Raw genomic sequence first — 24,275 nt, 5'->3', positions numbered from 1 at the left:
AGCAGTTAAGGGTAGCTTTAGTGCAGACCAATGTATTTTGCACTTCCTATATCCTTAAAAATAAATAAGAAATTCCATCTGTAGAGGAGGCTATATCTAAAAAAATAATTGGGGGAATTCTGGCACCCTGATATCCAGGGCAATACTCTCACTACCAGCAGCAAGTGGAAGCAAGATTTCACCTTAGATCTTTTCAGTCTTTCATGCAATTTGATCCTATATGAATAACTCATGTCCCTACTAAGTATCGTTACAATAAAGAAAAAAAAGAATATTCTAAAAAGCAAAGAAGCAAACCTACCACATATACCTGCACTATAGTGTAAGGAAGTATGAAGACTCACCATCTCAGATTCAAAGATGAGTATTTATTTTTAAAAGTTAGAAGTACATCTAAGAATGGAGAACCTTGAAGTACTACTTAAATAACTCTTTACTAGAACAGTATTACAGGTTAGAGGTAATATTCTTGAACATCAGAAGATGCATTCTTATGTGAAAACTCAGCCAACGAAAACAGTGTAACCCACTGACTGTTGAACAATTACTGTGTTTTATTAGTGTAGATGCATTCATCCGCACCTCGCCTCATCACATGCTTACTTGGGATTTGTCACTGTGGTATCTCTGATGAATGTAAAATAGTTGGAGATATTTTTATCATAAGGCAGCCAACCATGAGTTCCAATAACACAGTTCAGACTTGCTGTTACCTAAAAAAGTTTGAAAGGAAAATCTGTGAAACCCACAGGTATATTTTCTGCTTGCCTTTGATGGCAATGGAGCTTGCATAAAATCCAGCGCGGCCTTCTACATTTCCATCTACAAATCAAAAAAAACATCCAGCTGAGGTGAGTTAATGCACATGTGGTGCATATTACCAAATTAGAATAGTGTGTGTTCTAGATACACCAGAGAAGTTGAAAGCAGGGAGAAGGAACATGTAGCAAGGAGGTAAAATGCAAAACACCCAGTCAGCTGCTGCTTCTCTTATTTGAAATAGCAGTCATTAAACGTTAACATATTACCACAGGAAGATGATTTTTAGAAAAAATTGTACTACAGTTCTATTTCTGAGAAATAAGAAGGGAATGTAAATAGTCGAGGATATTTTCATTAGATATTTAGAAAAAATAAAATGAGAATTTTAGACGTGTCCAAATTCTAAATTATATATGCATATACCACACTAAGCCAGGACAGTACATCTGACCTACAAAGTAGGAATATTGGAAAATAATATTCTTTCCTGCAAAACCAAGGTATTATTGCACAAGGCCCGTATGCAGACCATACATACAGATGTAAATACAAACCCACTCTCCTCTTTTCATCATTTGGCCATCTGCCATAGTGTAAGCACAAAAGTTAATTTCAGCAACAGTGCCAGCCTTTGAAGTAAGTATATGTGGCATACAGTATAGTTTAATATATGGGTCGGAAAGTAATGATAAACATAATGGTGCCATGAAAAACTGCCATTTTCAAGCTGGGCTGCACTGCATTAGGAAGTTGATTGCTATTATGGAAGTGGATTGAGTGGGCAACTTACACCACACCTCACGACAACTGACACTCATGTCTCATCCGTTCTTAAATGCCATTCAACAAATCAGCCTGGTTTCTCTATAGAAGACAAACGTTTAACTTATAGCTGACATTCACTATGGGTTTAAGGAACACATTTGAACAGGAACAGTTAAGAAGTGTTTCTCTACAAGTTGTATGAAACATACACACCTATTTGACTGTCTGCAGTCTAAGAATAGTATTGACACATGCAACTCACCAAGATCTCTGGGCTTCCCTGAGAAATAAAGGAACGTGCCTGATTCCTGGGGACAACAGCTTTGATGATGGGCACACCATCACTGATTCCCTAAGAGAAAGGACACAGTTTCGGTTTGATTATATGTAAGAGCTAAAGGACAAATCTGGTATCTGTGGAGAGTAAAACCCAAAGGCTCTGGAGTAACGTCAGCCATGTAGAGTCCTCTAAGGCACTGGAACACACATATCCAGTTCATGCAGGGATGCTTTGTTGCAGACACCAGAAATGAAACCCTGGCTCTGTCCTAAATCAGGGAGTTTAGCTCACAAGTTCAGGGAGTCCTCAGGTGCCGCCAGTGATGTTCTTGGTTTTCTTAGCATCCTAAGACTCAAAAAACACCCACACAAGCAGCCAGAAGATACAAATTTAGGGGATTCAACCTCTATGAAACTAATTAAGAAGACAGAGCTCATTTTAGACACATTTGCATTTTAAAAACGTTTTCTTAAATAGGAAGCATGTTTATTTTCATCTAGGTTGTGACCTTTTGTTTCAAGCACGTCAGAAATTTCAGATCAGATTTTACAAAATTTCAAGTAACATCTACCTCGATGAAGAATGACTTCAGTTCAGTGAGGTGCTGAAAGAGATTCAGGGTGGAGGTGTCACTTTTAGTCAGTCTTTGCACTACCTCTTCTGCTGACAGCCTCTGTGGATGGGGCTCCTAGGAGACAATATTTGAAGGATTATCAGGTTGCACAAATTTATTCATTTGTTCAAGTCACATGATACTCAGAAACTTCTTGAGAATCAATGGGAAAATAGACTCTTGAGCACCTAATTTCGCTTGGTAACGTATATTATTTTTTTTCGAAAACGGTATGTTAAATTTCCATCAGTGTGACCTTTAGCAGTGGTAATGTAGCAAAGACTTAAAATTCCTAAAATTACAAACTATGCTCTTAGAAACCATCATCTTTTCATTCTTTTTCCAAAGTCCTTTGTTACTCAGTTGGATTTAACCACAAAGGTCTCACTGAGAGGGAACAAAGAGCATTACCTTTAACAGCTGACATGGAGTTTGCCCAAAATTGTTTATCATCCCTTCTAAAGCTTTCCTTTCTTTCTCATCTGTTAAAGCATCCAAATCCACAGCCCCTAGGATGACAACCAGAATGATGAAGGGTAGAAAAATGGAAAAAGAACATGATCCAGACAACTTATTGAGAACTGATAACGGTCAACAAATGTTGTGAAACTTAATTTAATTGCAGTGTTATCACATTTTACTCCTGAAAAGCCTTCAAACAATGCCTTCATGTTAAAGATAATCTGAAAACTCCACTCAGTAAGTGGAATTTTAAGTGTATCTGTAAAAGTGCAAGAATTGAAGGCTTTTTTCTTATCAAATAAATTTAATATACATCATGCATGCAGCACATTGCAAATAAAAGCCACTCAAAATTCTGCAAGTTATGCTTCATCTATAATTCTGTTGCTTTACCATAGTCTACTATATGGCATGCTCACAAATCAAGTGGTTTTTGTCTAAGACTGAAAATCCCCAAGTCTGACAACAATGACAAGAGAGCATACTGCTTTGTACCTTCATAAGTACAATAATAGAACACATTGAGTGCCTCCACTGCAGCTGGTCCCCTCTGCTTGTAGCCAAAAATCAGATCTATCCATTCATGAAGATGAGCGGAAACATACTCAGATTCCTAGAACAGAAAAATACTCTTGTAAGAATAAGAACTGCTGCTTTCTTGAAATATTTACTATTTTCTGTGAAAGAGATTTAATTCCAAAAGATATTTAATTCCAAAACTAGGTATACACCAATGTATAGGGCAGAAGTATAAGAATATCCATGTGCATTAAGGGTAGTAACCGCCAGTAAGAGGGAAAATTAATCCAGCACAGCAGCACATCTAGACTATCGAAATGCAACTATGCAATGGAAGGCAAGCTGCTAGCTCTTGAGAACCATAAAGCATAATCTTTAAAAAGCAAGGGAAGCCTTATCACCTAAACCCACCTAATTCTGCATTCTATGTCTTAGGGCAGCAAACTCCCACATGATTCGTATCTTCAAGCTCTTCCCTTCTTTTTTTTTTGAGCATTTTATGGACATACACAGCGCTTTTAACTGAAAGTTCTAACAGTACTTGTAATGTCAAACGCAACCACCACTCTAGTTCAAATGTAGCCTCAGTAGTTCACACTTAAGCCACAGTGACGATGTGTAGGTGTACCTGCTTTATCATTATTTCACACATATAAACCCCATCTTACCAGAGCCTTCCTGTGTTTATAAATGAAGTCTTCTGGGGAGTGAGCCCATTTGGGGAGAACAACATCATTTACCACCTCTTTGGATATTTGAAGCTGACCTAAGTTAAAACCTAGTGAAGAATTTGGAGAATTTTAAGAGTTACTACAAAATATTTCAAGTATCTTGATACCTCAATAAAGACTGAAAAGCATTACTATCTCAATACAAGGGAAGGATATTGAAAAATTCTTAATGTATATTTCCAGCAACGCTACCACCAAGGGCAAGTTCTGCCTGAATGTTTAAAAAGTTAAATAATACAGGATAACAATTGTCCGAAGTACCTAAATTATTCCAAAGCTGAAGTCTCAACCTTCAAAGTAGCACTAATCATTTACACAGCTACCTGTAAACAGATTTGCATTTGCTTTCTTTTAGCAGGACTAAGAGTCCAAAGCATTTCAATGAGGTTATTCATAAGAATGAAGTTACTTTCAGGTTTCAATGGTTGTAGTATCAAGGCTTCAAGAAGTCTTAAATCCCACCAGGTTTCACTAGAACGACTCTAAATGCTTAAATCACTTTTGAAAGTGTGACCTGGATGTTTCCAATTTTTATAACTTAGAACTCTTGTAGACTGTAGCTAGCAGAATAAATTAGCAGCAACACACATACAAATCCATTTTTAAATTGTGTAATAGGTAGAAAACCCATTCACTATGCAATAAATGTGAATTAAAAACTGGCTAGGAGTCTCACATCAGAATGCAGGATGCTGTCTTTGCAATCAGCATTATCAGTCATTTTTTTTTCCTTGTGGGCACTGAAACCTTACAAGGCTCTAAAATCAGGTGATTTAACGTTACATTGGAAGGTAACTGTAGCAAGCAGAAAATATGTTGGTTGCCTAGAGCAAATAAAAGATCTCACATGTTTGAAGATGTCCAAACTCTATCATCCAATGAACCCAGTAAGAAGAATACTAGTTAGCCTATATTAACTTTTGCTAATTATTTAATCAGTGTTAACTGCTGTAATTTTTTTCTTTTTCAAACATCCAAATGATCATCTCTGGTATTTTACATTAGGTAAACAACACTATTTTTAGCCATCCTTAAGTCCCTAGTCTGAATTTATCAACAACATTGAGGCTGTTGCTTAACACAACTGATGCCTTCATTAAACAATCTGAAGCCAGCATGATGATTAAAGTAATTTCTACAAGCACACTATAAAGTTTACATAGGAAGTGTTCCACAGCATTCACAAATGGTTGTAACAATTCTTCTCTGAAGAACACTAGAACAGCTTTCTATGAGAATATTTGGCGTAGTCAGTTTACCATTTTGATTCTCCAGGAACTCTGGAAAGTAGAAGAACTCTGGGATAAGTTCCTTGACATCATTGGGGTTGTCCATGAGCGCCTGCCATGTAGCAGGAATAGAGTGGAACTGCCTGTCAGCACAGTCAAACCTGCAGATCAGAAATCCCAGGTTAGACTTGGTTCACTCCCTCAGTAAACTGGTAATGAAGCAAAATGAGGGTGCTGCTCATTTGCTCACAGTATACCTGCCACTTTGAAGCTGGATATGAAGCGTTGTGAAAGGTTCTACTCGAATGAGGTAATGCATGACACCAGCAGCATTTGAGTAGTGTGTCCCATAGTGAAATTTGTCAATCATCCCCAGGGGATCCTCGAAATTCTCATATCTAAAACACAATAAAGATTTATAAACACAACTGAGCACTACAGTTGATTGACATGTGGATCACAGCATTCTATAAGAGAAAAATACATTGTGTTTTGTTAAACATGAGGACTTCAATTCTGACTTCAAAAGTCCCTAAGAAAAAGACTTCTGACAGACAGAAATGTACACCAGATGAAGCCTTTGCATACCTGTTCTTATACTCTTCCCTAGGCAGTTGCTATCAGCTGTCAGAAACTGCATAAAGGGTAAGACAGGACTGATTTAGTATGACTTAATGCAACAGACAACCCCCCCTGCATCACTAAGCTGTACAGATATTATTGAAGGGACTTGTCACAGTTTCTTGCAAGATTTAAGAAAAAAAAAAAGATAAAAAGATTGTGTGTGTGACTGTGTCGAGATGCAGAAAAGAGATTTAATTGACACTTTTCTACAGGCAACCTCACTGTACAGTGCCCCGCCACCATCTGGCTGATATATTGCTCAGTGGCACAAGGCTGGTAAGAGAAATTGGTTCTCCAGCAGTATGACTAACTACAATTTCAATACAGTCAAGGGCAGAGCCTAATCATTCAAAGACAATTCTCCACGTTCCAAGTTTTCTGAAGAAAGCTGGTTTTGGAAGCTGTCTGACTGGTGCAATGTGGTATGACGGACGGCACACTCACTCCCCACACTAGCAAAAAAAGAAGGATTGCTACACAGATGTGTGGGTGTAAGTAAGTACTTGTCATTCCTACCTACAGAGGAGTTGCTGCAAGTCACTGAGTTATATTTTATTTCAAAGATAATAATCTATGCTTGAAAAAAAGAGCAGGCAGCACAGACTCTGGTTCAATGTTACCTCTCAGCACAGGCAGCTCAACTCACAGTATGATTTTGCATTCCTTATCTTGAAGCAGACATGGGACATAGTATTCTCTCTGCAAGCTGCTGGGTCTTTAAGTGTTTCTCCAGCCTTTTAGTGTTTTTATCTCCACATCTCAGAAACAACTGAAAATTCCTCCTTTCAGTGCCATCTAAGCTAACTAATCTGAATACAGTAGGAACAACAAATCGTAACCTTTGCAAATGCACCTGTGATGTTATAAAACTAGTTTTTAAAACTTTCACTGTCACAACTTTATTTTTGAAATATCTTATTAGCCTGAAGGCTCAGAAAAGATAGAGAAATAGAATGGAGTGTTCTGGTACATACTTCTCTTTCACAGCCTTGGCATTCTTTTCATTTACCACCCCTATGGGTTTGGACAGATCTCTAAAGACTGCAGGATTGTTCAGGTCCAGTTCTTCTGAAGTATAATCTCGTAAAATCCAAGGGAACTATAAAAGAGTCAAAGATAAAACGGAGATTAAAAATCCATCTTTCAAAATAGAAAAAATACAACTGGCAAAAAACAAAAAAATTATTCCTTTTTAATTACCACAGGATACTGAGCGAGGTCATTGTAAGTTCGTCCTGCCATTGTGTTCAGCTGAATAAGGTAGTCAAAGTTGGATATTTCTCTATTCACCCATTTCTGAAAAACAGAAAAAGATACAATGGAAGTCACTACATGAAAGATACCACTATTGCCAATTACACGTTGTGGCAGTGTTTATCTGCCAGAGGACAGCACTGGCAAGTGAAAGACACACAACTGCAAGAATGGTATGAAGAGATGGAAATTAAAAACACATCTACTACATTTAAAAATGTATCCATATTTAGGGTAATACAGACACTTTGACATTTTCCTTTTATACCAATGTTACTAATTCTCTTAAGATCATATTTCCTGCTTAATCTTCATGAGTTTCATTGAAAGCCCCATCATGAAAAGGTAGCAGGGAAAATTATCCATGCATGTAGTGAAAAAAGTTCCAAAATGAGCACTCAGTATCATGGACTGAAAATAGAAGCAGGTCTGCTACATGTTTTCTACTCTTGTTGGAACCCTTGTCACAATCTCATCAACACAAGAGGCTGCTCCATCCGTTTACCTCACTGACTGTACACGACGGAACACAGTGGTTCTAAGAATATGCATGTGAAAGTTTGGGGCGAGACCGAAGGTACAGAAATTGGCAGTCGCCATCTAAACACTGGGGGAAAAAAGCCAAATCAGTAGTCCAGGATGTTCCAGGACTCCTTCAGGAAGCAGAGGAATGCTTTAGACCGTTTGTGCTGAAGTCTCATACCTGCATCAGACCTGAAGCTTTAAAAAGTTCCTGCGGAGATCTTGTCCCAGAAATATTTGGAGAACGCAGTGACAATATTCGACTATATACTTTGTTGCGTACCTGTTAGAAAGCAGCACGAATAAAACAATTATTCTAGAGACTGAAGCTGACAAGTAAACAACTTCTCTGCTACTTAAAACGTGAAATAAATGGAATACAATTATGCTTTAAACACTTCTATCTCTTGCTGCATAAAACATTTGGACATGGATGGTCATGACATCCTTCAATTACAGGATACAAAGGCAACAAATAACATGAAGCAGATTTTTTTACTTTTGTGTAGATGCTGCACAGTAAAAAATCACTGTTGCCACAGAAGTCTTCTAGGAAATACTGCTGCTGTTCAAATAAAATTATACCTATGTTTTTCCTACAAAATTATTGCAAAGGTGTATTTGCTAAAAACGAACAAACAAAACCCACAAACCCAAGTCTCCACAACATTTTATAGGAGCTATTCATAGACTGACTGTGGCAGAATGCAAACCCCCCTCTCTCCCCCTCCCTCCTTTGATATGGAAGGAGTAGACACATCTCCCTCTCCCTGCTGCTTGAGGCCAACAGCTGCTTTTGTTTGGCCCCAGAGCCCCCGGCCAGGGTCATTAAGAGAAGGGAGCACTGAGGCACCAGGGAGCCGCTGGGCGCCCGCGGCCAGTGTGGGGGATGTTTGGAGGCTTCAGGGGCACCCACAGCCAGGGTGGGGGTGCAGAGAAGCTTCTGGAATGCCCACAGTCAGATCTGATCAGGCTGTAAAAAACGGGATTCTCGTCGAGGCTCCGCCCCTTGCGTGCGACCTCTTGGAGTTACGAGCTGAGCCGCTGCTGCCAGGAACCACTGCCAATGCCACTGCCTACCTCCTTATTGAAGTTGAGGAAATAGTTGGTTTGGTCGGTCAGGAAGATCTCCAAAGCTGACCTCCTCAGGTTGTACCGACGCAAATGGATCTCTCGAATTTGAGAAAGGTGCCATTTGAAATCAAAACCTACTCCTAGGAAGACAATTTTGATAGTTGACTGGGCTTATATCAAAAACTTTTCATTTAGACATAACGCAGTATCGTTTCCAATCACCCTGGAGTTATCCCTAGAAAAGCTCAATTTTATGTGCGGCTTGATTAACCATCTTACTAGGAAAATGTAACTTCAGCTATTGTTCTACTGAAAGAAGGAGGCAGCAGGGAATATCTGATGGAGTGTATAATGGTTTTTGCTTTCTGATCAAGGTCACTTCATAAATGTATTCTGTTGATAAAAAATATGAACCAACCCCCTTCAGTTTCTTAAACAGGCTTGAATAGAGGCTTTTATGTTTAGAATTCCCAAAAGGTCAACTACTTGATACACTGGTTTTGAAAATTTTACCAGTATTTGTCAAACATTTCTGGTCACTGTTTTCATACTCAGCTATGTATATTCTATTAAAGTTCACTGAAATAGTATACGTGATTGATGTTCACATACCTTTTAATCATCACTTACTACAACTTTTTGATCAATGTAAAAGTGAAACATTTGTCAGGGAGAACATGGAGGTGCCAAAAATTTAGAGGTAATGACATTTTGTAGTCAAACTTAATTTCTTTTAATAGGTTAATTTTTTTATGAAATACTCAGAATGGTGAATCCATTTAGCAGCTCAGTAAGTACAATTCCAGATTCTTGATTCTGAAGGGATCAGCCAGCTACTGATCACCAAGTACAATATTAATTTCAAGTACCAATGCACAACTTGTCTCTTCACAATTAGTTTGACACTCAGTCTCAAAAAAAATCCAGCTCAGCCTACTGAAAACAGAATGCTGAACTGCACTGAACAGAAAGAGACACTGATCACACTCACCTTCCTCTTTTTCAATGCTGCTGTCAAAGAAATAGATGTGCTGGGTAGTGATCTCCAGCCTGCCAGGTATCACATCAATTACTGTAATGAGTTCACAGTCTTCAGACAATATCAGCTTTTCTTTCTGACTTTGCTCATCCTTCTCATCCCTATAAAAATACCACTAAGTGTTAGGAAGATTACACAGTTGCTTGGGTACTTGGTAAGAGTACAGTTCAGAAAATAATTACATTTGAATGGCATTAAAAGTACAACATAAATGACTATACGAAGGTACTTCCATCAGCAGTCTTGCATGTTCCAGACTAGACTACAAAACACCATTTCATAGCAGCACTCTTCAGGCTTGATATTTCAGTCTCAGGCACAATGGACTTGACCTCCCCTGAAGTACAAAAACATGAGGCTGCATTTCCCTTTCTTATTTAATTGCTGGGTGCTTAAATTATCCGACCCAGAGCAGCGCTAAGTCCTGGTTCATGTGACTAAAGTTACCTTCACAAGTATTTGACGAAATGGTTACCCAGAAGTCTGCAGACGTGACACACCACAAACAAGCGTTTAATTACCTTTATGGTACAAGAAAATACATGAGTATCACTCAGAGAAGCGCCACTTCTCTGCTGGACTTCAAGAGCACAGACAAACATAGATGCACGCACAACATCACATGCCCAGTCCTACTCTGCTGTACTTACAAATTGGAACTGGCTGCAGTGTCTTCTTCTGGTAGTTCAAGAACATCATCTTCCAAGTCACTCACTTTCACCTGCTTCACCACCTCCAGCAGCAGAGAGTCACTAGAAGGCTGTGTCTGGTGCACACCTGTCAGAAACAGATATTGCAGCTCACAAAATGTTTGCTACAACACTTTGGGAAAGCTGAACTCCTGAGTGTATCTTCTGCTGTCAAAACACAGAATCCCAGAATGTCAGGGATCGGAAGGGACCTCGAAAGCTCATCCAGTGCAATCCCCCCATGGAGCAGGAACACCCAGATGAGGTTACACAGGAAGGTGTCCAGGCGGGCTTGAATGTTTCCAGAGTAGGAGACTCCACAACCTCCCTGGGCAGCCTGTTTCAGGCTCTGTCACCATCACTGAGAAGAAGTTTCTTCTCAAATTCAAGTGGAACCTTTTGTGTTCCAGTTTGCACCCATTGCCCCTTGTCCTGTCCCTGGTTGTCACCCAGAAGAGCCTGGCTCCATCCTCCTGACACTCACCCTTTCCATATTGATCCCCATGAATGAGTCCTCCCTCAGTCTCCTCTTGTCCAGCTCCAGAGCCCCAGCTCCCTCAGCCTTTCCTCACACGGGAGATGCTCCACTCCCTGCAGCATCTTGGTGGCTGCGCTGGACTCTCTCCAGCAGTTTCCTGTCCTGCTGGAACTGAGGGGCCACAACTGGACACAAGATTCCAGGTGCGGTCTCCCCAGGGCAGAGCAGAGGGGCAGGAGAACCTCTCTGACCTACTGACCACCCCCTTCTAACCCACCCCAGGTCCCATTGGCTTCCTGGCCACAAGGGCCCAGTGCTGGCTCATGGTCACCCTGCTGTCCACAGGACCCCCAGGTCCCTTTCCCCTACGCTGCTCTCTAATAGGTCATTCCCCAACTTATACTGGAACCTGGGGTTGTTCCTGCCCAGATGTTGGTTTTAACTGAGTGAAAAATAACGAGACTTCTTAGATACTTTTGGGAGAAGCAGAACACTAAAGATACTCCCTGAACTACATGATATACATGTCAAATCGTAACAGTACAACAGGAAGACACAAACACATTAGAAAACTGAATTTTGATGTGGACATTTCCAACAAAATATTTTGCAGTGTTCTGTCAAACATGGTTAAAGTGTGCAGACTTCATGGAAATACACTGCATTTATTTTTTGCTTACTTGGGTTTAAAAGAGTTATTTTTTTTGTCTCAAGTCTTGACATCCAACACACCTAACTTAAATAACAGTTTGCACCCCTAACTCTGCTGTTTGGCATATTTCTGAAACAAAGTGCTTCATATCTACACATTTTAATTATAAGCTCTAAAAGGTTGTAAAGAAATAGTGCGTGCATACTCTGATCTCATTGTGTCCTTTTCTTGAAACAATCTTACGCAAGAAAGCTGTGTGACTGTTTATTTTAAACCAAAGGCTTTCTTTAACTTTTTGGCACAAAAACTCACATTTGAATAAACAAGGGGAAATTAATTCTGCTCAGTAGGAAGATGGTGTTTCAGGTGAAAGTACCACTCTTACGTCACATATTTTACTATAGAAGAAATAAATACAAAGAGTATTTAAATACAATTCTTAAATACAAAGAGTAAAGTGTGTATCTTTCTTCAGTAAAGACTGAAGAATCCCAAGGGAAATAGCAAATACAATCCAACTTTACCTAAATTATCTCTCAGGTCACTAGCATCCTGATGAGAGTTGAAGTTGTAATTCTGCACCAGTTTTAGTTTCATACGTGAAAAATTTTCCACATTTGAAAGTTTCCAGTGAATAGGACGCTGTTCCCTTGGAATACAAGAATATCCATAAAAACAGTTAAAAGAAGGTAAAGACCTATGTGAATTCGTTACGAAACAGTACATATTTAGAAAAATACTGGTCATCCACTTGTACACTGTAAAACAGAAAAGCAATAAACTGCGTTTTAATTTCATATTTCATCTTGCAGTTCTGATGAACCTAAAGTACTTTGCAAACAGTATTTATTTTCTATTATTATTATTTTAAACTGAAACCAACTTAACGCATAATAACTTGAAGTCTTTATTAACAAGTCTGTTATCTCTTTTCCAACAGAGCCACCTATCTGTAGGATGTCTCAAAAAGTTTTTGCAATCACTTCACTGATAACTAATTTTTTTGGTCACTTGGCAAGAGTACCCAGAAAACTACCTCGGCACTATGCTTGAAACTTTGCATTTTGGTAACTAAATGCAGGACACGTTATAAAAGATGCACTGAATGTTAACTTTACGTCTCAAGAATTGTTATCGGAGTCAATCTGCCACAGTTCACATGAAACAGTTAAGTTAGTCATGTGAGCAAACTCCTTTTAAGTATCATATACAGTTTGATTTAAAAACTTCTTACATCTCAGCCCAAGGGCCACATTCAGAGAGGAGGTAGAGCTGGGCTGCTCTCCACTGTCTCAGAGTAGCTGTGTGTTGACCGTGAAGTTGCTTTAACATACTGTTGTAGCGCAGATTTTCCTGTCGAGCTTTTCTGCCGAACGGTTCCACAAAATGCTCCTGAAAGACCATTAAAAACAGATCTAGCACTGAAATAACTCTGACCTTTGAAAACACAGTTTTGTGGCTTGCAAGGATTCTCACCAATTAAGAAGGAACAACAAAGCCTAAGAGGTAAAAATTTCTGAAAATTTAAGGTAATGCTTACAAGGAAAATTTTAAGAAGCTTAGTGCTGGAAGAAATGGCACCAGACTTTGACTTTAAGATGTGAAGAAAGTATTATCAATTCTGAATCCATATGAAAAGAATTCTTCGTCATCAGAAAAGTGGTCAGTATGGTAATCCTATTGTAACAGGTAGGATTTTTCTTTAAACTCCTGTTCTAGAATGTTACTCTCATTCTATCCTTCCTTTAGCTACTTGAATAAAAGAGGACTTACTATAAGGATCCTTATTAAGTAGACAAAGAGAACACAAGAGAAATGTAACTTAGCTATATTTGCTGTAATTACTGCTTAATTCTACTGCCTAAACTGAGTCAGTTGAGAAACAGTTTTTCCAAAAGTTTAATGTTAAATAGGAGCTGTTCAGTATTTTAAACACTTTCATTGTATTGAAATAGGGTAAACAACAACCACCACCAAAAACAACAACAAAAAAAACCCAAACAAAAATGAAACAAAACGAAACCAAATCAAATGAAAAACTCACACAAAACAAAACACACACACACACCACACACGCTGACTCATCTCATAATGGATAAGAGATTTTAATAATTCAAACCAAAGTAAAAGAACATGCAGCTTATATCTGAGCATAATTCCAGGTTGCTGCACTATGAGAAAGGCCTCATGTTCTTAAATAATTCTGCTTACAGATAAGACTCTTAAATAGAAAGAACATAATTAAAAGAAAATCCTACAAGTGTATCAAGTCACATTGCCCATAAAATCTTAAACTAATCAATCTGCCTGCAATCACTTGAATTGGAGCATCCTGGAATTCAGTTTCTCCATCTTTTAGAAGGCAACTCCCAAGATACTTCTAAGATAAACTTGCACTCACTCAAAACCTTACCTGAAATTTAAGCTTACTTTCTCCTCTCTCTCGGTCTCGCTTGTGCATGTTCACCATAAATGCTTCGTAACAATCCCTCCAATAAAGTGTCATCTGCTCGTGATCATGTCTGAATGAATTCTCTTCATACTGCTTCATATTTGGAATAATCTGGTTCCAGCAAAACAAAAAGCACAATGTGATTTCTGAATGAGTTTCTCTGCTTTCGTGGCTAAAAAGAGAGGGAAAATGATGGAAAATAATCTACTACTTACATATTTGCCAATATACACTTGCCACTCAGCAGAGCTGCAGTATTCTTGAAAATCCTCAAAGAAAGATGGGCTGCCATTGGTAGGAGGCAATGAAGGGAGATGCAGGTTCATGAAAAGAAGTTCATAAATCTTGGATACCAAAGTCCGAACAAGGGGAATCAAAAATGAGTAAGTTTCTGTCTTCTTTTCAATTGATCTACTCAAGATGCCTTCCAGCTTCCCCAGGATGTAGCACGCTTCGGGCTGGCTCTCAACTACTTTGGTCTGAAGAAGTGTGTTTAGTTTGGCTGCTGCCATAGCACAGACCTACACAGAAAAACAACAAAAAATGAATGCAATACTCAAAATAGTGATTTCCAGCACAGGAATATGGACATATTCTGGCTGCATCCTGGGAAGCCTAAGGCACACATCCATCAAATATGGACACTGACCACTCATCCATCCTGTAATAGACCGAACCTGAGTCCACTGCAACCACAAACAGCTGCATTAAGACAAGCCCAAACATAAACTAACAGGCCTGGCTTTTCTGAAGGGCTCATTCCAGGCACAGCCCTGCTAACTTTGCTCCAAATGTTGATTTGGCAGAACAGTCCAGGTTCATGTGCACTTAAAAATACATAAACCCTAAACTACAAATAGATGTATTTTATGGTAGAAACAAAAAGTCACAATCAGAATCACTATCTTACTGCCACTAGTAGTGCCTACATAGTCCCAGCTTCCAACAGCTTGGCCTCTACCTCATTCTCATGCTCAGAAGGTGCACATTGGCAAGACTGCGGGGTAAATTTGCAAATGGTAAGAATTAAGGCAAACATCTTCCCTGCACAAGGAGGAAGGACTGCCATCAGACTCACTAGATGTCAGCTAAAGCCTTCTTATTAGCTGCATTTTCCTGAAAAGCCAGATACATATTTTGGTAGACATAGCAACGGTATGCAAGGTCACTGATAAGGATGGATGCACATCTCACGAGAGGGGCAAGGAGAAACAGGTGACCAAAAATGGACCAACTTAGTATAACATCCCATTCATGTGATACTACATATAAAAATGGGAGATCACGAGGACTCTTGTCCCTTTTCCTTGTGGCCGACATTAGGAGAGGACCTTGCGAGTCATCCCTGCCAGCTGAGGCCAGTGACAGACTGAATCCAGCTCCGGTTGGCTGCAGAGTCCAGTCCAGGACTTCGGGTGCCGGCTCTGCAGTTGCCGGGACTTTCAAGATTGGTTTTGTACATTTTGTTTTATTTTCTCTATTCTTCTTAGTAGCATTAGTAAAACATCTTTAATTTTTCCAACTCTCTTCTCTCCCTCCTTCTTTCCCTCCCAGTCACCTGTGCTGAGTGGGAAGGGAGGAGAGGGAGGAGCTGAAGGCAGAAGTTGTGGGGGAGAGGAGGTTAACAATACATCTGCCACGGTTTTATTGTCACCCTGCAATCAAAACCTCGACACCCATAAGCCACAACAGTTACAACAACCACGCGCTTAAAACACAGCACTACTAGTAGGAATTTGCCACCAACCTGTAAGTTATCTTGTGCAATGAATCCAAGGAGCAACCGGACTTGTACCTGTGAAAGCCTCTTTGCCTCTGGGCCAGCAGAGTACCAGACGGACAGGCTGTCCATGAGAGTCACCAGTTCTTCCAAGAGCTATTGTAAAAACAGACTGGCGTGAAATAAAATTCACAACAGCTACTCCAGCTGGAAACACAATCATTTCAACTAGCTGAAGAAGAGGCTGTGTACACAGCTCTAACTTACCCAAATCCAGAAAATTATCCCAGAACACCGCACTGCAAAACAATTCCTGACTACAAAAAAATATCTCTAGCCCCATACGGTGAACTTAAGTGTCTCCCCTGAATAAAGCCAAAACCAACATGTGGTATATATGCATATGTTTTTTCCTATAATTGATGTCCAGTAAATGTCATTTCCTTAGGAAAGCTAAAGACTCCACAAGTAGGATTACTACAACTGAAAAGACACTATTACTAAATAGCACAGATCTCACACCAACTTGCAATTTCTGCCTTTAGTATAGATAGGACTTCATTCTTTTGCTTTGTATTTTAAATTATTTGACTGTAATGCTAGTAATTTACCAGGAATAGCAATGCACAGAGTGCCTTGAGAAGGAAAACACAGCTTCCTTCATGAATATCTGATTTAGTGAAACACCTGAAACTGTGTAACAAGCTATAAATGTCTTTAAAAATATATAAAAAATATAGGAGGCAATCCTTTCTGTTCAGTATTTCTACACCAGGGTAGGTATTTGCAGGTAAATGGCACATTTCACTATCCAGATGTATTTGCTTAAAACCACTATACCTTCATACATTCCTTAATAAATTACTGAAATGTAAAAAAGTGGTGGTGGCTCCATACAATGCCTCTCCCCTTTAGCCTTGAAAAATGGAAAAGCAATGACAACTCAGCAAAGGAAACAAGACTACTGCCAGAAACGACACAAATGTTGAGGCAAATGATGGGGATCTAAAAGGCAGGAGAAAGAGCCAGACGGCAGAAAGCTCCTTTACGTTACCTATTGCGTTGATTAGTAATTTTCTTCCACAGATCTCACGTTTCTGACTCTGATCTAGAAAATTGAGCTATTTGCATATATATGCACAACCTTATGTTGAACATCCAATAGGGGTCAAAGCCCAGAAGTGACATTTCTCAGCTTGCAACTGAGAGCAGAGTTTTGGCTGGTTTTTTTAATCAGGACACACACAATGCATCATACCTGCTGATAAACGGTGCAAAATCTGCTTAGGCTACAACTGACACTGTTTCATTAGCTCCTACATTTTCTAAATACCTCTCCAGTCTGAAAAATACCTGGATTTTCAAGAAAGAGTACCACCACTTAGAGGCCTATTTAACTTGTAAAATTAACTATATTCCCTGTGGTAAGTATTCATGCTTTTTTTACTCCTTAAGGGGCAAGCTAACCCATTCCACTGCAGACGCTCACTCTGTAGTATCTACCATTTAAAAACAAGCCTAGAAGGAACAGCAGTATCCAAGCTGACAGCTTTTCCAGTATTATTTCAGCCCATATACAGTATTTCCATTATGTAGTTACTGTACCTTTTCTGTCCATAAATTTGAATTAACTAGTCCTTCTGCCTGCAGGAAGTCTTGTACAATTAGCAAGAGCATGAAGGCATTTTCAGCATGTGCAGGGAGAGCTTTTGAATCTCTGTTGTCAGTGACTGACCATTCTAACATCTTCTCCAGTAAGCTGCATGGAAAACAAAATCCCAAAGTCATTATTATATGTTCTAAGTGTAAGTGGCCTAAAAATATCCAATTAAGTATTTAATTGAGCATCTTAGTCTGCAGTGACATAACTGTCATCTTCTCGATAAGTCAATGAGGTAAAAGAGATTTCGAAAAGCTCACGAAACCAGCGATACGTTTTCAAAACCTTATCACCATGTGACACTACTAAATAGGTAGCAGAATATACTTCTGACAGTATGTGAAGAAAAGTACATCTTGTTGTGAAACACCCGCCCCTTCCCTGCTTCACTAAAGCCCCTTTCCCTGTTTTCCCTCAAAAGAGATGAAACAATCCATCCTTGAACCGGACACTCACTTGAGTTTTATTTCATCAGAAGGTCGCAGCAACTCATTAGACATCCCCAGTTTGGTCAGTGCAGAAAACACCTGCCCTCGCTCAATCCAAGCAGCAGCATCAGATTTTTCAATGCCTTTCCACATTATACACAGTAGGATGTCGGTAAGTAACTGTATGAGTTCAGTATCACCCCCCTACAAAAGAACAGAAATATTTACAGCCCTTCTAGTCTAGACAACCTCCAAAACCTTTCTCCTTCATCATAGTCTACGTTTGCATGCTTCGGTGTTTTTGAAAACTCTGCAGTCTAAAGTCCAATGGCCACATACATGCAAATGCAAAGATAAGAGACCATGGCTTGCTTGTATGTTGTAATACATACTGACTTGATTCCTACATCATTATTTCAACCTGACCTTTAGTCTGCTCTATGCCTCCTCTGGAAGGTAAAGGATGTTGAAATATAGAAGGAGGGGGGAGTTTGTAGTTTTCTTTGTTTTAACATCAAAGCTATTCCAACCAGAGAACCATAAAAAGGAGACATGTTACAAAAGGAAGTACCCCTATAAAATAGCTATATTGTTTGCTCTTCTGTTGGAAGATAGGAGGGGGAAAAAAACCCTACAATAATTATGCATTAGGAAGATTATTAAAAAAATAAACAGCAATTGCAGACATTTGGAAAAATTAACCGCATAGAGAGTGCATTACTTACTCCTTGGTTTTCAAATAAAGAAAGATCGGCGGCAAAGCCCACATCATTTGAAAGAGCCAGCTCTTTGTCGGGCTGCCCAGAGAACGCCTTTGTGTTCTCTATGGGTGAGGGTGTGCTGGGCTGGCTGTCTGTCAGCCGATTTGCAACGTCCGCCAGTTCGTAAGAGTCAACACTGGAGAGATCTAAGCTCAAATGTGAAGGATTGCTGTGCCACAATTCCTCCCGCTCCTCCAGCCTAAAAGACATCTCCGCTGTGGACGCGTCTTCCAGTGGCATGACAGAGAAATGAGCAGGGACGTCCAGGGATTTGGCGTCTTCTAAACTCCACTGATCAAACAGACCATTAACACATGCGAAGCTGCCAGTTTTGTCTCCTTCTGTCTTATCAGATTGATGTTTCTGAAGCTCTTCAGCAGGAAGCTTTTTTTCCTCTTCCCTTGAGGAATCAGCCCTGGTCTCTTTCAAGCCAATCTGGACAACTGAGTTTTCTTTCAGGAACAGTCGAATCAAAGTGTCCTGCCAGCCCAACTGCTGAGAAATCTGCTGTGCTGCATCCAGCTGGGAATGCAAAAGGTGCAAAACCTGAGGACAGCAGAAGATATCCCATGAGTATACATTAATTTTGGTGGGTCACTGCATTCATTCTAGCTTTGCAATTAGACATTTTACAATCTACAACTTTTTGCCTTTTTTAAGGCTCTTGTAAAAGAGCCACAATCAGTTAATAATAAACAAACAAGCCATAAAATATTTTTTCTCATTAGAAATAGTATATTTGGAAAAAAAAAGGGATAAAGAAAAATTTCTCAGGAGCAGGGAAGAAAAGCTTCCAAAGCATATTGCTAAGTCCTCATATTCCAGCCACTCTTCTGTACCAATTCCAGCAAAAGCCAACTATCCCAACAAATAATCCTAATTCAGCCATTAGTCTGCAAAAAAGAAATCTAGACCAGAAAATACGCTTGATTAGGAACTACTCAATAGATAAAAGTAAGAAAGCTGCAATATTAATAGCTTTCCGATAATGTATATTATAATTTCCCTTTTTTCACTTTGAGAAACCTTAATAGACAATATAGTGCCTCACAGCTACATTCGCTACTACTAATTTCGGCAATAAAAGTCAGAGAGAGCTTGGTTTAGAAAAAGTCGCTGCTTCTTCCCTATCTCTTCCCTGCAGCCCCAACCACTCTTTTGAATCATAATATATTATTTCAAAAAAAGATATTAAGAATACAAAACTTTGATCATGGTCTTATGCATCCTTTGAGAAAACTCAGTATCTCAAGGAGTCTACAATCTCTAACTTGTAGAAAATACAGCTATTTGAGAATCATGACAGAGGCTTTGCTTGGTGTTTTGGTTCTTAAAAGGACTGGGATACAGAAAATTCAACATTAAGTGACAGATGGGCTTCATTTTTAAGGTAAATCATTGCTAACGAAAGCAGTAGCAACAAATAAAGCCTCAAATAATTAAGATATCACAAAGGGTGAGTGTCAGGAGGATGGAGCCAGGCTCTTCTCGGTGACAACCAGTGACAGGACAAGGGGTAATGGGTACAAACTGGAACACAAGAGGTTCCACTTGAATTTGAGAAGAGACTTCTTCCTGGTGAGGGTGGCAGAGCCTAGCCCAGGCTGCCCAGGGGGGTTGTGGAGTCTCCTTCTGTGCAGACATTCCAACCCGCCTGGACACCTTCCTGTGTAACCTCAGCTGGGTGTTCCTGCTCCATGGGGGGATTGCACTGGATGAGCTTTCCAGGGCCCTTCCAACCCCTGACATTCTGGGATTCCGTACAGCTTACGGGCTTAAGGGACAGTATTCCTGTTTAAAGCAGACTACCAACCTTTCTGCAGATGACCACTCTCATGTTTATATCTGATCTATGAGCCAGATGTACTACAGCTAGGAGATCTTTATAATTCACAGCAGGATCTGTAGGGCAGAAAGAAAAAACAACACTAATTATATCCTGCAAGAGAATGTGACAGCTAAATATTACAAATTGCCTTGGAGGTCACTGCTACATTCAGGGGTAATAAAGGGAATAAACTTCAGGGAACTAACACAATATTAGCTGAGACTAATGGGAACCTTGAATAGAAAAGCTCTGTAAAGTAACAGCTCTGGTTTTCCTTGAAAACAAAACAAAACAAAACAAAGCACAAACAAACAAAATCAATAAGTTTGCCTCTGAGCAGGAGGAGTTTATTAATGGTAGACACAACACTTGCCAATTACCTGCATACAGAACTTGGTTAAGAAGGTTTTTAATAAGAGAAACAGTAAGCGCAGATTCATTCAGAAGGAGCCCCAGTCCAGAGTACCCCACCTCCCTGAGTCTCATTCGGTGCTTACTACGTTCATAAACTTTAGTGCATTTTAGCATCTCTTCCACAATCTGCAAGAAAAAGCACACACAAATGCAAAATAAGCACAAGGGAGCATCCAGACCTCTACATCTTCATATGTATGATATAACATGCTGGTCCACTGTTTTTAAGTTTACTTTGTAAGCTAACTCAAGCAACATGGACTGTTTTTTTAAAGGTATCGATACTTTAAGAGAACACTAATTCCATTGTGACTATGGCAGTAAACAGAATAGCTAACAGAACAGAAAAGAAAAATTAAAACATGGAGGATGAGTATCTCTGCAATTGCATGCACGTCTGCAGTGTCAGACTACAGACAAAACCACAAATTTAGGTTCGATTGATCGATTTAAGAACATACAATTCAATTCATTACCTTGAAAACAAGTTCTCTAAGTCTGTCAGAGTATCTTTGGTGCAATAACAGAGCGTAAAGAATATCAGCATTCCCTGGTTCAAAGAGCAATAAAAAAAGCTGGTCTGGGGCTGGGCTGGAATGAAGTAGGCTGAAGAGAACATCCAGAATTCCATAGAGCTATAAAATTAAGACAACTAAATTAATCCACAGCTCATTCAGACTGCATACTCCATTTGGGGGACGTTTTATTGGCTTTGAAATTTTGCCTTTGGCTTGTTACAAAATAGACATTTTGTCTACTCAATATTACTCCATTTAAAATTACATTTTTTGGATACCTTCTTTCCCTCCATATAGGACACCTTATCAAACTGTAATTAGAGTTCAAGTTCAGTTGGCATTTACAAAATAGAAATGACATCATTACAACTTCTGATGAGTTGAAGTCCAGTTAATTTGGTTTTGTAAATTAAGAGAAGTTTTCTAATGGCAGTGTTACATATCATGTTCTTTCTGCCCCCTTCAGGGAAAAAAAAATAACCTGTAAAGTATGGCCATCTGCAGAGCACCGTCAGCTTTTGAGTGTGCTCCTATAACCTGCCTCAGCATCAAATAACACTTTGCTTGTGTTAATAACACTTTCCCCCCTCTTTTAAGCACACTAGACACAAGATTTCTAAACACCAAACAACAAAACCAAAATGCATACAGTTTAAACAACTAACATAGACCATATTGGATACCTGCTCCTCTTCAGTTGTGGCAGCTATGTATCCTATGATGCTCTGTATTTCTTCATGTGTTCCACCTTTGCTCAGGAAATACCTGATCAGTCCATAGAGGGACGTCCGTATTGTTCTCAGGTCATCAGGAGCCAAATCACTGTCTTTACAGCCACTGCTACACATGACAGACAGGAAAAGCAAAGGAAGTTCTTCATGCCTCATTAACAGTAATTTCGTTGTGCTAGTTTTGTAATTTTGTACTTTTTCACCTACCTATATATCATGGCACAGGTCACCAATTTCTACTGAAGTAAGGCAACCGAACAGTAATAAGAAATAGTAGATCAGACTTACCAAGTCTATAAGGCCCAGAAATGTAGACTTGGACTGATCTGGATACAGGTCAGGATTTCAGGTCCCTCCCACCCCGACCCTCTAAAGCAAAGAGCAAGGTCTCTAGCCAATCTTCCTCAATGACATAACTACATTCATACAGATACAGACAGAAATCACCAAGACTGAAAGCTAAAATTTTGAATTCCTAAAAAAGTCCTACTTCAAATTCTACAAGGCTATAAAAAACCAAAATAGCTTAAAATGATAAACACCCTCTCTTTTCATAATGATAATGATCTATGACTTAATTTGCATTGTTGATAAAATTACAAGATTGAATCACAGAATCAACTGGGTTGGAAAAGACCTCAGAGATCATGAAGTCCAACCCTTGGTCCAACTCCAGTCCATTTCAGATCAGGGCACTAAGTGCCATGTCCAATCTCAGTTTACAAACCTCCAGGGCCGGTGAGTCCAGCACCTCCCTGGGCAGCCATTCCAGTGCCTGACCGCTCTCTCTGCACAGAATTGCTTTCTAATCTCCAGCCTCAATTTCCCCTGGCAGAGCTGAAGCCCATGGCCCCTTGTCCTATTGCTGACTGCCTGGGAGAAGAGACCAATCTCCACCTGGCTAGAACTGCCCTTCAGGTGGTTCTAGAGAGTGCTGAGTTGAGCTCTAAGCCTCCTCTTCTCCAGACTAAACAAGCCCAGCTCCCTCAGCCTCTCCCCATAGGGCTTGTGTTCAAGTCCCTTCCCCAGTCTTGTTGCTCTTCTCTGGACCCGCTCCAGCACTTCAATCTCTTTCCTGACCTGAGGGGCCCAGAACTGAACACAATACTCCAGTATGGCCTCCCCAGTGCAGAGCACAGGGGAAGGATCACTGCCCTTGTCCTGCTGACCACGCTGGTTTGGATACAGGACAGGACACCATTGGCCTTCTTGGCCACCTGGGCACACTGATGGCTCCTGTTGAGCTTCCTGTCCACTAGTCCCCCCAGGTCCCTTTCTGCCTGACTGCTCTCCAGCCACTCTGTGCCCAGCCTGGAGCGCTGCAGGGGGTTGTTGTGGCCAAAGTGCAGCACCCGGCACTTGGCCTTGTTGAACTTCAGCCCATTGGAACCAGCCCATTTTTCCAGCCTATCCAGATCCCTCTGCAGAGCCTCCTGCCTTCCAGCAGCTCCACACTCCCTCCCAACTTGGTGTCATCACCAAATTTGCTGATGACTTGTTATATTTGTTGAAGGACTTGTTAACAACCTTTCCAAGTGTTTTTAGTGTCATTGACCTAAATTTATATAAGCCTATAATAAAAATTAAGGTCATGGAAAAGTAGGAAATTAAATGGAAAAATTTTAAAAAAAACCTTGAATTTTGAAAGTTAAATCAATGATCAAAAGTCAACCTGCAGTTTTATTTATTAATTTGCTCACTGGGATGTTGGGGAAAAACAAACAAAAAACAAAACCCAAAACAACCCCCCTCCTGCCCCCCCCAAAAAAACAACAAAACCCAAACCAAACAAAAATAACCCCCAAACAAACAAACATAAACAAACAACAGCCACATAAAATATTATAAAATAAGGAGGAGTTAAGAAGAGGTGAAACTCATACCCATAATAAATCCTGAGTGTGTCTAGAAGAAACTGCACACCATATTTCTTCCTGAAGACTCTTCTACTGTCTTTGATAATGGTAGAAAGATACTGTATATGCCCTGCAATATAAAGTTTTCTATTAGAACCCAGATAAAGGTTTATGTGACGTGAAGGGTACTGTGTCTTTGCACAGTTGCCCAAGT

General features: G+C 39.8%; 1 protein-coding gene and 1 pseudogene across 2 annotated transcripts in view; both read right to left on the bottom strand.

Moving 5' to 3' along the window:
• Nucleotides 1-24,275, bottom strand: part of LOC308041719 (cytochrome P450 20A1-like) — a 136,367-nt pseudogene that overhangs the window by 34,410 nt on the left and 77,682 nt on the right. The gene's annotated exons all lie outside the window — the stretch shown is intronic.
• The window catches only part of LOC308041678 (neurobeachin-like protein 1), a gene marked incomplete at its 5' end in the record, with an annotated part of 58,659 nt that overhangs the window by 9,402 nt on the left and 24,982 nt on the right, over nt 1-24,275 (bottom strand). Inside the window, 27 exons of the mRNA XM_080346586.1 lie at nt 604-713; nt 1,790-1,879; nt 2,379-2,495; nt 2,832-2,929; nt 3,378-3,495; nt 4,070-4,179; nt 5,392-5,522; nt 5,619-5,759; nt 6,960-7,084; nt 7,186-7,281; nt 7,943-8,044; nt 8,842-8,975; nt 9,827-9,975; nt 10,525-10,651; nt 12,218-12,342; nt 12,928-13,085; nt 14,107-14,256; nt 14,361-14,666; nt 15,893-16,021; nt 17,471-17,624; nt 17,982-18,157; nt 18,679-19,260; nt 20,528-20,616; nt 20,923-21,082; nt 21,433-21,591; nt 22,158-22,314; nt 24,089-24,191. Coding sequence (XP_080202712.1) covers nt 604-713; nt 1,790-1,879; nt 2,379-2,495; nt 2,832-2,929; nt 3,378-3,495; nt 4,070-4,179; nt 5,392-5,522; nt 5,619-5,759; nt 6,960-7,084; nt 7,186-7,281; nt 7,943-8,044; nt 8,842-8,975; nt 9,827-9,975; nt 10,525-10,651; nt 12,218-12,342; nt 12,928-13,085; nt 14,107-14,256; nt 14,361-14,666; nt 15,893-16,021; nt 17,471-17,624; nt 17,982-18,157; nt 18,679-19,260; nt 20,528-20,616; nt 20,923-21,082; nt 21,433-21,591; nt 22,158-22,314; nt 24,089-24,191 — 4,096 coding nt within the window. The remainder of the gene's footprint in view (nt 1-603; nt 714-1,789; nt 1,880-2,378; nt 2,496-2,831; nt 2,930-3,377; nt 3,496-4,069; nt 4,180-5,391; nt 5,523-5,618; nt 5,760-6,959; nt 7,085-7,185; nt 7,282-7,942; nt 8,045-8,841; nt 8,976-9,826; nt 9,976-10,524; nt 10,652-12,217; nt 12,343-12,927; nt 13,086-14,106; nt 14,257-14,360; nt 14,667-15,892; nt 16,022-17,470; nt 17,625-17,981; nt 18,158-18,678; nt 19,261-20,527; nt 20,617-20,922; nt 21,083-21,432; nt 21,592-22,157; nt 22,315-24,088; nt 24,192-24,275) is intronic.

Source organism: Nesoenas mayeri (genome assembly GCF_963082525.1).
Source record: "Nesoenas mayeri genome assembly, chromosome: 6".
In the NCBI taxonomy this organism is placed as follows: domain Eukaryota; kingdom Metazoa; phylum Chordata; class Aves; order Columbiformes; family Columbidae; genus Nesoenas; species Nesoenas mayeri.
The sequence above is the reverse complement of the archived record's forward strand: the minus strand, read 5'-3'. Positions and strand labels throughout refer to the sequence as shown.